The sequence below is a fragment of the Ursus arctos genome, unplaced genomic scaffold (genome assembly GCF_023065955.2).
Source record: "Ursus arctos isolate Adak ecotype North America unplaced genomic scaffold, UrsArc2.0 scaffold_5, whole genome shotgun sequence".
In the NCBI taxonomy this organism is placed as follows: domain Eukaryota; kingdom Metazoa; phylum Chordata; class Mammalia; order Carnivora; family Ursidae; genus Ursus; species Ursus arctos.
This window is the reverse complement of record NW_026623067.1, coordinates 10287298-10300179: the sequence shown is the minus strand read 5'-3', so window position 1 is coordinate 10300179 and position 12882 is coordinate 10287298. Positions and strand designations below refer to the sequence as shown.

General features: G+C 35.1%; 1 protein-coding gene across 1 annotated transcript; it reads left to right on the top strand.

The window, feature by feature from the left end:
* Positions 1-11523: 11523 nt before the first annotated feature.
* On the top strand, positions 11524-12459 carry LOC113261457 (olfactory receptor 14I1). Its single transcript, XM_026507581.2, has one exon. It carries the CDS (start codon positions 11524-11526, stop codon positions 12457-12459), a length of 936 nt encoding a protein of 311 aa, XP_026363366.2.
* Positions 12460-12882: the final 423 nt, after the last annotated feature.

Genomic DNA, 12882 nt, shown 5'->3' with positions numbered 1-12882 from the left:
TTCAATCATTCACTTGGTTATTATGCTGTGTAATTTTGTCAATAAAATAAGCAAACAAAATAACTTAGCTCAGACAGTGTACACTGATTTTTATTAATTTAACTAGTTTAGAAGACACATAATTTGACTTGGAGCTATTAAAAAAAAAACTCCTCATGGTAGAGATTCATTTACTTTGTTTTTCAGCATTGAGCTCTGTTACTTAATATAAGTAGAATAAGAAGTAGCTCTTCAAAAGTAGGAGCCACCCAGAAAAGACTGTACTGATGTGTGTGAGGAGACTTCATATGGATCAAATTTAAATGCTCTCAGAGCTGGTGTGTCAGAAAAACACATCTCATTTACTGCCGTTTTATTATTGTGGAAATTGAAACTCAAATTTGCATTTACCTTCCCCAATTCATTTTTATTTATTTTTTATAATTTTTATTTTGTTATATTAGTTAGCTTCCCCAATTTAAAACCGTTCACCTGTGTCAGAACATGAACAGAACTCAGGTCTTCTTCAATCCCTTTACTCATCAGAACACAGGTTATGCTTAGTTTTATTAACTTTATAAACTTGATTTATGAATCTTTTGAGTGAAATACTGAGACATGGAGGAGAACGATATGGACCTAGGGTATACTTCTGTAGTCAAATCGTGTACTTGGGTAGTATAGTCAGAAGGAAGTAAATGATCCCAGGTGAATGAGCAAGTTTGGAGATTCTGTTCTGCTCAAGGCATATACCAGGACCACCTTGTCTAAGCTGGTACCTCGTCAAATGTCATATGTTTGAATAAAATAAGAATGGGCATAATGTCCTGAAACTGCTCTATTGCATAGTTACTCCACATTCAGTGCAACTATGCTACTTTGGCATTTGATAGTCTTGGAATACACAGGGATTTGAAGCAAGAACACTTATACTCCTTCACTCTATCCTCATTTCTCTTGGGAAGTTCCTCTTCAAACTTAACTCTCTCCTGTCAACAGGAAGAGGGGATATTAAGGTCCATTTATTTAAGATGCAGGAAAATTATTGTACATTTATTTTTGTCACTGACAAGCGAGAAATTCCACAAGTTGTCCATTTGTTCCTCAATGTGTGGGTTTAAAACACATATTTGGAAACAGGACAGCTTTATAAATACATAATTCAATATACTTTAAAAATAATTAGTTAAAATAATACTTGCAAAATTTACAAATTATATCTATTAATTAATGATGTATGTATATGCATGGAAGGGAATTGCCTTTTTTTGTGTGTTAACTACCAAGACTTTGTTAAATGCACCAACTTGGCTAACAGTTTGAATAAGAAGTACTTTATATATTTGCATTGATATATATAAGTATAGCAATAATACATTTAGGATTATACATCTAGAAGTTTGTCTTCTGTGTACCCAATTCTAAATTGTTTGCAATTAAAAACATTGATTTAATAAGTTATGAGCACTGGGTGTTATACTGAACTGATAAATCATTGAACATTATATCAAAAGCCAATGATGTACTATGCCTCGGCTAATTGAATTTATTTATTTATTTATTTATTTATTTATTTATTTATTTATTTATTATGATTCTATTTATTTATTTGACAGAGAGAGAGAGAGACAAAGAGAGAGCACAAGCAGGGGGAACAGCAAAGGGAGAGGGAGAAGCAGACTCTCCGCTGAGGAGGGAGCCTGATGTGGGGCTCGATCTCAGGACCCTGGAATCATGACCTGAGCCAAAGGCAGATGCTTAACCTACTGAGCCACCCAGGTGCCCCTTGGTTAATTGAATTTAAATAAAAAAATAAGTTTTTAATAAAGATAGGCAATAACTATATAAAATTATATTATCTTTTCCCCCTTTTTAGAGTCCTAAAAATGTGACTATTAGAGATGAGGAATTAGAATATTATTTTCTCATTTGCTAGATGATACTAGACTATAGGTTTTGAGGGATCTGCCATATGGCAGTAGTCAGATTTTTATATTGACTGCAAGCAAGTTAATCTGGGGGATACATATCCTATTGCTGATTCAAACCAAAAATACGGTTTGTTTTTCTCTTTAAGAAGAAGCTACAAATCTTGGTTGTGTCATTGTGTAGTTGGAACTCTTTTAATACAAACCAATAAACCAACATTTTACTTCTTGCTTTATTAAATTCTATTAATAATAAAAAGACAGCACAAAACTTAGTTTTGAATTACTATATATTTTTTTATTTTTGTTGTATTTTTATTTGTATATTTATGTAATACTCTTGCTTTTCACCTGTTTTGTCTTCAAGTGATAATAAAGATGTTCTTTTTTATTTATTTATTTATTTTTATTTATTTTTTAAATAATATTTTTATTATATTATGTTAGTCACCATACAGTACATCCCTGGTTTTTGATGTAAAGTTCAATGATTCATTAGTTGCATATAACACCCAGTGCACCATGCAATACGTGCCCTCCTTACTACCCATCACCAGACTATCCCATTCCCCCACCCCCTCCCCTCTGAACCCCTCAGTTTGTTTCTCAGAGTCCATATATTTCTAAAACATCATTAAAATGTATATCAAACTATGCATAAGGTAGGAGAAAATAATATAACAAACATCTGAGTCCCCAATAACTTGTTTTATGAAATCTTCATAATTCTGGGATTTGGGGTTTTAAATAAGTGGGGTATATTATTGGATCCATAATGCCAAAAAAATAGTTTCATCTTTTTTCACTGAATTTTATAATTAATTTGAAATGTAGAATCCAATTCACAGTACACAAAAGTATTCCAATTGTTTCCTTATGTAACATATTCATATGTATCACAATATTAAAGGAATATTATTAATCTAGAAATTTTGAGTATATAAATAAACATTAATAACAAAGTTTTATCACTTATTAATATTATTTTAAAAATTAACATGTTACAGATATATTCAATTTATATTCAATTTTTATATTCAATATATTTATATTCAATTTTCATTTCACTTTATTCTCACTGCTTCCCTTCCCTATTCCATTTTTCTTTTTTTTAAAAAAATTTGTAAGTAAATTCTATACCCAATGTGGGGCTGGAACCCATGACCCCAAGATGAAGAGTCACATGCTCAACAACTGAGCCAGGAAAGTGACCTGTTCCATATTTCTTGGAAGTATTTCTTAATGGATACTGTGTATTCATTCTTGTAACTGATTTATACAATTCATGTAAGTGTGTAGCCATAAATAATATACTGTGTTTTTCTGAATGTTTAAACTAATATGATTGGAATTACATTCTATGTAATAGCTTGCAGCATGCAATTTTTAATTAAAATTTTCCTTATTTATGTATGTAGAGCTATCACATTTGCTTTCACATCTACTGTGTTTGATTCTGGGATAAAATGCAGTATATCATACAGCATCCCAATGATGGGAATTTGGAGTTTAAACATACTAGAACAAAAATCCTTAATTATGTCATTTTTTAAAAGAAGTATATATTTGTTAGAAGTAACATAACTGCATCAAAACTTGCACATTTTAACTGATTATATATTTCCGAATGACACTTCACAATATATAGACTTCTTATACATAAAACAGCCGTAAATGAGAATTCCATCTCTTCACATCTTTGTTACAAATTTAGAAGTCAGACTTACATGCACTGTATGTTCTAAGTCAATGAACACACAAAAAAGCACATCTTGTTATGGTTTTAATTTGCATTTCCATAACTAGTAAGGTTGAAGATATTTTCAAATTGGCAATTGATCATTATTTTTTGTTTATGAGCTGCTTCAGTTCAGACAATTTGCCCATATTTTTCTTTTGCGTTACTTTGTTTTTTATAATTGCTTCATCAGTGATAGTATATTTTTGTCATTTACATTGCAAATATTTATTGTTCATCATTTGACTTTGTGTGTTGATACCATTAAGTTATTTATATTAATGATACAATGAAATATTTCAATTAATTGTTATTTATAATCTTTGGGAAGAAAGTTATCTTCAAAATTTGTTGACAAACCCAAGGTCCTATATTTCTTATCAGTAATGATAACATTCATTTCACAATTCCATAGTTGCAAAGCATAATATTTAGGTGCTTTATTATGAATATGAAGTAATTAAACAGTGATGAATAGAAGAGATAATCAGTAAGTTGATTTTGAAATAACTGTCAAGTTGCCTGTACTTTTTTTTTAATGTTTTTTATTATATTATGTTAGTCACCATACAGTACATCCCTGGTTTTGATGTAAAGTTCGATGATTCATTAGTTGTGTATAACATCTAGTGCACCATGCAATACGTGCCCTCTTTACTACCCATCACCAGCCTATCCCATTCCCCCGCCCCCCTCCCCTCTGAAGCCCTCAATTTGTTTCTCAGAGTCCATAGTCTCTCATGCTTCATTCCCCCTTCTGATTACCCCCCCCTTTCTTTATCCCTTTCTTCCCCTACCGATCTTCCTAGTTCTTATGTTCCATAGATGAGGGAAACCATATGATAATTGTCCTTCTCTGCTTGACTTATTTCACTTAGCATTATCTCCTCCAGTGCAGTCCATGCTGCAGCAAATGTTGAGAACTCGTTCTTTTTAATAGCTGAATAATATTCCATTGTATATATGGTCCACAACTTCTTAATCCAGTCATCTGTTGAAGGGCATCTCAGCTCCTTCCACGATTTAGCTATTGTGGACAATGTTGCTATGAACATTGGGGTGCATATGGCCCTTCTCTTCACTACGTCTGTATCTTTGGGGTAAATACCCAGGAGTGCAATGGCTGGGCCATAGGGTAGCTCAATTTTGAACTTTTTAAGGGACCTCCACACTGTTTTCCAGAGTGGCTGTACCAGCTTGCATTCCCACCAACAATGTAGGAGGGATCCCCTTTCTCCATGTCCTCTCCAGCAATTGTTGTTTCTTGCTTTGTCAATTTTTGCCATTCTAACTGGTGTAAGGTGGTATCTTAGTGTGGTTTTGTTTTGAATTTCCCTGATGGCTAATGATTTTGAACATTTTTTCATGTGTCTGCTACCATTTGTATGTCACCATTGGAAAAGTGTCTGTTCATATCTTCTGCCCATTTTATGATTTGTTTATTTGTTTCTCGTGTATTGAGTTTGAGAAGTTCTTTGTAGATCTTGGATACCAGTCTTTTATCTGTAGTATCATTTGCAAATATCTTCTCCCATTCCCTGGGCTGCCACTTAGTTTTTTGACTGTTTCCTTGGCTGTGCAGAAGCTTTTATCTTGATGAAGTCCCACAAGTTCATTTTATCTTTTGTTTCTCTTGCCTTTGGAGATGTGTCATGAAAAAGTTTGCTTTGGCCAATGTCGTAGAGGTTGCCGCCTATGTTTTCCTCTATGATTTTGATGGATTCCTGTCTCACCACGAGGTCTTTCATCCATTTGGAGTTTATCTTTGTGTATGGTATGAGAGAGTGGTCAAGTTTCATTCTTTTGCATGTAGCTGTCCAATTTTCCCAGCACCATTTATTGAAGAGACTGTCTTTTTTTCCACTGGATTTTTTCCTGCTTTGTCAAAGATTAGTTGCCCAAAGAGCCTGTAATTTAAAAAGACAATACATTGTGAATTATACTATTTTGAAGTCATATAGAGAGAATGTAACACAGAGATGACTTTGTTGTGGACAAGCATATATGCTTTAAACATTCAGACAGTACCACCAAGAAAAAGCAAAGATATGAGAATAATTATTTAACATATAGAAAACAACTCTTTACTTTCCTAAATTATGTTAGTCAAAATTATAGCCCATCAAGGGAAGTTAGTACAATGCAAAGATTAGCAACACTAATCTTGGAGACTGACTGCCTGGATTTTAATTCTGGCTCAGGCTCTAGATTTTTGAGTGATTGTGGACAAATTAATTGGCCTTGCTCAGCCTTAGTTTCTTCTTCTATAGAGTGATAATAATAGTAACACATTTTACTCCATTGTTTCATTATTAATATTAATTAACTTAATGTATTTACTGTGCAGAAACAGAAATGGGCACAGAGAAGGTGCTATAAAGGTTTGTGTTCTTTACCATTTGTTCCTATTGCCATGGATTATGCATTTGTACAAAATAAACATTCTTCTTTTCCAAATCAGAACTCTTAGTAATGAGTTTTAAAATCAAATACCATATTCTTTTTAACTTAAACAGTAAATCCCCAATTTCAAGTGGCTTACCATCAAAGTTATTCACCATAAAGCTAGGGAGGGATGGCTCTGTCCAGGAGGTGTAGCTGTTATAATTCCAAACTTTTGTATTAAACAAGTTACCCAGAAACATAAAAAGGCAAATTTCTAGTTTTACCATACAAATTCTCAATTAGTAATTTTGCCTTGGGACCTAAAAATCCTTATTTTCAACAAGCACTAACTGGCTTGCTAAAAATGAAACCAAAACCAGAAACAAACTTCTGATTTCATAGTTTGAGGAGTACTTCAGAATAAATACACAAAACTAATGAAACACTTTTATAAGTTACAACTGAACTATTAAAATCTTATGTGTATTTCTCTCAGAATATTCCCAGATATTAAAAATCTATCTACTAGGATTTACAAAATGGCAGTGGAGTAGGAGGACCCTAGGCTCATCTCATCCCACAAACACAACAAGATAACTACCAAATCATCTTACATAGCCCAGAAATAAGCCTGAAGACTGTCAGAACTCTACAATTAAAGGGAGATAAGAGGCCATATTGAAGAAGGTAGGAAGTGTAGACTCACGGTTTGGGGGGAAAAGGCTTGCAGGTACTGTTTAGGTGTGGGAGCTGTGGTCACTGAGAAGGGCAAGACAGAGAGATGCAAGCAGGGCAATGCACAAAGAGAATATTTCCCCAAAGCCATTGGCTTAGAATATAAGGGGGTCTTAGTTTTTTATGCCTTCCTGCAACCAGCTTAAATACTGGAATTTTAAAGGTCAGTGGCCTTGGCAGGGATAGAGCCCAGAGCCCTGGCACTACCCTACTCTTGAGAGAAGGCTGACAAACAACCCTAGAACATGGAAAAAGTGATATGAAGAATGCCTGGCACACAGGGGGAAGATTATTCACCCTTCTCCAAGTGCATCCCTGAGAGGAAGCTTTCAAGGAGACACATATCCAAGAACAAAGGAGCTGGCTGGCACCATTTCCCTCCTCTATCCCTCAGCCAAAGCACACAGACACCTGCAGGAAGTAGCCTGGCAGTGACAGCGTCTGCCTAAGTTGCTTTCACCAAGTCCCACATCCCTGCCCTCTGGCAGGATTGCCCTTCTCAGTCAATATTCCCTCAGTTCCAATGGGGTGGGCCTTTCCCCCACAAGACCAGGGCAAGCCCCTGCTCACAACACATCTCCTGACCTGAAAATTAGGTAGGGCTTCAGATCTGGTGGAGTGGTGTCAGGTCTTATTCACAAGTAGACCAGAGAACACCTAGTTAAAACTCATCACATTCAGACCAGGGACCAAACACTTCCCACAACATGAAAGAACAGCATTTGCAGACAACTGATCTGAATGATAAGCGGCCACAAAACAGCACAGTGCACCTATACACCTAAAATGCCAGTCCCTGAACACTTCAGGACTTCTTCATAAGGCCATTACTTTCAGGAATAGGAAATCCAAATGGCTTTTCTAATGCACAGCAGGAGAGACTAAGATAAAATGCAAAGATGGAGGAATTTATCCCAAATTAAAGAACAAGATAAGGTGATAGCAGAGATCTAAGTAAAATGGATATACAAGCAAACATGCTTAATGGAGAATTTAAATCAACAATCATAAGGATACTCCCTGGGTTTGAGAAAAGAATAGAAGGATTAGGGAGACCATTACTTCATAAATAAAAGAGTTAAAAACAAGACTCAATCAGTGATGAAGAATGCAATAAATGAGACTGGAAACAGGCTTCTTGTAATAAGCAGCAGGCTGGAGGAAGCAGAGGGGCAAAGTAGTGACCTAGAAGACAAAATAATGGAAAATAATAAAGCTGAACAAAGGAGAGAAAGAAGAATTATGCACCATGAAAATAGACTGAGGGAACTCAATGACTCCATCAAATGTAAAAGCATTGATATTATAGGGGTTCCAGAAGAAGAAGAAGAGAGAAAAGGGGGCAGAAAATTTATTTAAATAAATAATAGCTAGACCATCCCTAATCTGGGGAAGGAAACAATCATCCAGATCTAAGAGGCATAGAGAACTCCCATCAAAATCAACAAAAGCAGGTCAACACCAAGACATATTGTAATTAAATATGCATAATATACTGATAAAGAAAAAAAATCCTAAAAACAGCAAGACAAAAGAAGTCCTTAACTTACAAGGGAAGACCCATAAGGCTAGCTGGCGATTTCCCAACAGAAACTTGACAAGCCAGGAGAAAGTGGCATGATATATTCAAAACGCTGAATGGGAACAATCTGCAGCCAAGAATATTCTATCCAGCAAGACTATCATAGAGAAGAGAAGGAGAGATAAAGAGTTCCCCAGACAAACAAAAGCTAAAGGAGTTCCTGACCACTAAACCATCTCTGCAAGAAATATTAAAGGGAAGTGGAAAGGAGAGACCAAAAGCAAAAAAACAAAAAAACAAACAAACAAAAAAAACAAAACACAAAACAACAACAATAACCAAAACCAAACCAAACCAAAAAAACACACAACAAAACAAAACAAAACAAAACAAAAACAAGAAAGGATCAGAGGAAATCTCCAAAACAATGACAAAACAAGTAATAAGATGGCAATCAATATATATCTATCAGTAATTACTTTGAAAGTAAATGGACTAAATGCTCCAATCAAAAGACATAGAGTGTCAGAAAGGATAAAAAAATAAGGCCCATCTACATACTGCCTACAGGAAAGTCATTTCAGACCTAAAGTCAACTGCAGATTGAAAGTGAGGGGATGGAGAAACATGTATCATGCAAATGGATGTCAAAAGAAAGGCAGAGTAGCAGTACTTGTATCAGACAAACAAGACTTTTTTTTTGAGAAAGAATTCAAGGGCAGACACAGCACAGTAGATTTGCAGTACAAGCATAAAAGTTAATTAAGGTGAAAGTACACTCTCTAGAGGTGAGTGCAGGTGAGTTCAAGGGAGAGCTGCCTTTTTCTGGTTCTTTTATTCTTTTTTTTTTTTTTCCTGCTTTGGTATCAGGGTAATACTGGCCTTACAGAATGATTTTGAATGTGTCCCTCTATTCCATTATTTGTAGGATTTTTATAGGATTACATTAATTGTTATTATTTTTTAATGGTTGGTAGAATTCACCAAAGAACCCATGTGGTCTTGGGCTTTTCTGTGCTGGGAGATTTTTGATTCTTAATTCAGTTTTTGTTCTTGTTATTAGTCTACAAGATTTCCTTTTTCTTGGATTCAAGATTCATGATTCAATCTTGGTATCTAGATCATTTTTAGGAATTATGTGGGTTTTTTTCCTAAGTTATCTGATTTGTTAGTATATAATTATTTATAATAAACTGTTATCACACTAAGTATTTCTGTGGTATCTGTTGTATTGTTTTCTCTTCCACTTATCATTTTGGTTTTTGAGTCTCCTCTTTTTTAAATTCCTTTTCCTTATTTAATGTAATTAAAGAATTGCCAATTTCTTTTTTTCTTTTTTTAACTGGTCATACTTTCAATGTAATGTTATCATCTATTCAGGTCTTTTTTTAATTTCTGATTTTTCTATGTTGTTTCCTCATTCTACTAAATTTCAGATAAGTTTATTTCTCTAGTTCCTTGTGGTGTAATACTAAGTTGTTTATTTGACCTTTTTTCTCTTAATACAAGAATTTATAGCATAAAAAAGAAAAATAGAGTTACTATATGATCTAATAATTCCACTACTAGGTATTTACCAAAAGAAAATGAAAACACTAATTTAAAAAGATAAATGCACTCCTATGTTTATTTCAGCATTATTTACAATAGCCAAAATATAGAAGCAACCCAAGTGTTCATGGATAGATGAATGGATAAAGAAAGGATCTTTGAGGGGGGATCTAGAGGGTACCATTTTATATGCAATAAATCAGTCAGAGAAAGACAAATGCCATATGATTTCACTTATATGTAGAATTCAAGAAACAAGCAAACAAACAGAAAAAAGAGACAAACAAAAAAACCCTGACTCTTAAATATAGAGAACAATGTGATGGTTACCAAAGAGGGGGTGGGTGCAGGGATGGGTGAAGTAGGTGAAGGTGATTAAGAGTACACTTACCTTCATGAACACTGGAGTCATGTATAGAATTATTGAATCACTATATTGTACACCTGAAACTAGTAGAACACTAATTATACTGGACTTTTTAAAAACAGGCTTTGAGGGTGTGTTAGGGCATTTGAGTTTTCTTCCAAGCAAAATGGGTAATTTGAATGATTTTTAAGTAGAGGATTGACATGATCTAATTGGGGTTTAGTAAGACCACTCTAGTTTCTGAGTAAAAAAATGGATGGGAGAGACAAAAATTTGGAGTTAGCAAATTTTAAATGAGCCTGTTGAAAAAATCCAGGGCAGAGAGAGAGAGTAGTGAACATATTTTATTGTGAAACTTGTGAATGAATTTAAAGGATATTCAGAGGACACAAGCAATAGTAAATGAATTTTGGTTCATATTGATTGTGAAGTTTCAGTGGTATAGCCAGGAGGAGTTACAAATACAGAGCTGGTTTTGTGGGACAGAGGAAGAATTGAGAGCTTTAGATGTGGGAATTCTTAGCATACAGATGGTTATTGAATTTATGACCTTGCTGTGTGCTAAGGAAGCTTATGAATAAAGTAGCACCTTTTTCTTTAAAAAATCCACAATAGCCAAACTATGGAAAAATCCCAGATGTCCATTGACAGAGGAATGGATTTTTAAAATGTGATAAAGAGTACACTGTGTGTGTGTGTGTGTGTGTGTGCGCGCGCGCACGCGCACGCGCATAGGAATATTACTCAGCCATCAGAAAGAATAAAATCCTACCATTTACATTGATGTGGATGGAACTGGAGGTTATTATGCTGAGCAAAATAAGTAAATCAGAGAAAGAAAATTATCATACATTTTCACTCATATGAGGAATATAAGAACCAGTGCAGAGGATTATAGGAGGAGGGAGGGAAAAAGGGATAGGAAGAAATCAGAGAGGGATACAAATCATGAGAGACTCTCATCTATGGTAAAGAAACAGAGTTTCTGGAGGTGGTTGGGGGGATTGGGTAACTGGGTGATGGGCATTAAGGATGGCAGGTAATGTAATGAAAATTGGGTGTTATATGCAACTAATGAATAACTGAACTCTACATCTGAAACTAATGATGTAGTATATGTTAGCTAATTGAATTTAAATTTTAAAAAATCTACCACCACCTCATTTACTTAGGGAGCATAGAAGTTATCTAATTTATTCCTTACCTGGGGGATATAACTCCTACATCATTGTATTAATACAACATTGTGTTCATTTTTCTTTGTATCGTTTTTAATAATTACACATTTCCTTAATCAGAACACAGATTTCCTTCCCCAATGGACAATCTCACAGAAGTGACAGAGTTCCTGCTCATGGGGTTTTCTGACATCTGTGAGCTACAGATACTTCATGCTGGGCTGTTTCTGCTGATTTATGTGACAACACTGGTGTGGAATCTTCTCATCATGATAATCATTACTTTTGATCAGTATCTTCACCGGCCCATGTACTTCTTTCTGAAGAACCTATCCTTTTTGGATTTGTGCTACATCTCAGTCACTGTGCCTAAGTCAATCCACAGCTCCCTGACTCACAGTAACTCCATCTCTTACCTTGGCTGTGTGGCTCAAATCTATTTCTTCTTTGCTTTGGCATCTGCTGAGCTGGCCTTTCTCACTGTCATGTCCTATGACCGCTATGTTGCCATTTGCCACCCCCTCCAATATGAAACCATTATGACATCAGAAAAATGCCATCACATAGCAGCTATCGCCTGGCTAAGTTGCTTTATTTATGCAGCAGTCCATACTGGCAACATATTTGGGGAGCCCATTTCAAGATACAACATAATCCACCAGTTCTTCTGTGACATCCCTCACGTTTTGGCCCTGGTTTCCCATGAGGTTTTCTTTGTTGAGTTTGTGACCCTGGTTCTGAGCTCCTGCTTTGTCCTGGGATGCTTTGTTCTTATGATCATCTCTTACATCCAGATCTTCTCAACTGTGCTCAAAATCCCTTCAGTGGAGAGTAGGGCAAAAGCATTTTCCACCTGCTCCCCACAGCTGATTGTTATCATGCTCTTCCTCACTACAGGGCTCTTTGCTGCCTTAGGACCAATTGCGAAGACTTCATCCATTCAAGATTTGGTGATAGCTGTGGCATACACAGTTTTGCCTCCCTTCCTGAATCCCATCATATATAGTCTTAGAAACAGGGAGATTAAAGGAGCAATTTGGAGAATATTTGGGAAGATAAATTCTCTGCAAAAGTAGCACACTTAGATTTGCTAATATAAGATCTGTTACAAAAGACCAGGAGAGCATAAATACCTTATGAAAAAAAAAAGATATTAGAAAAACTCTTGAGTGGCAGAATATTTCCAGCCCTATTTAGAAATAAATACAAATGTTTCTTCAAAAAATAAAATGTCTCTTGATATCAAATATTGCAAAATTGTATAACTATAACCTTCTTGCTGTTCCATGCCTTCATTTATTTATTTTTTATTTGAATTCAATTAGCCAAGGTATACTACATCATTAGATTTTGATATAATGTTCAATGATTCATTAGTTGAATATAACACCCAGTGCTCATCATATCATGCACTCTCTTTGATTCCCATCACCCAGTTACCTCATCTTCCTGCCCACCTCCCCTCCAGCAACCCTCAGTTTCTTTCCTATAGTTAAGAG

Excerpts from the sequence above, each read along its gene's own strand:
- LOC113261457 (XM_026507581.2), top strand. The coding sequence starts at position 11,524 with ATGGACAATCTCACAGAAGTGACAGAGTTCCTGCTCATGGGGTTTTCT.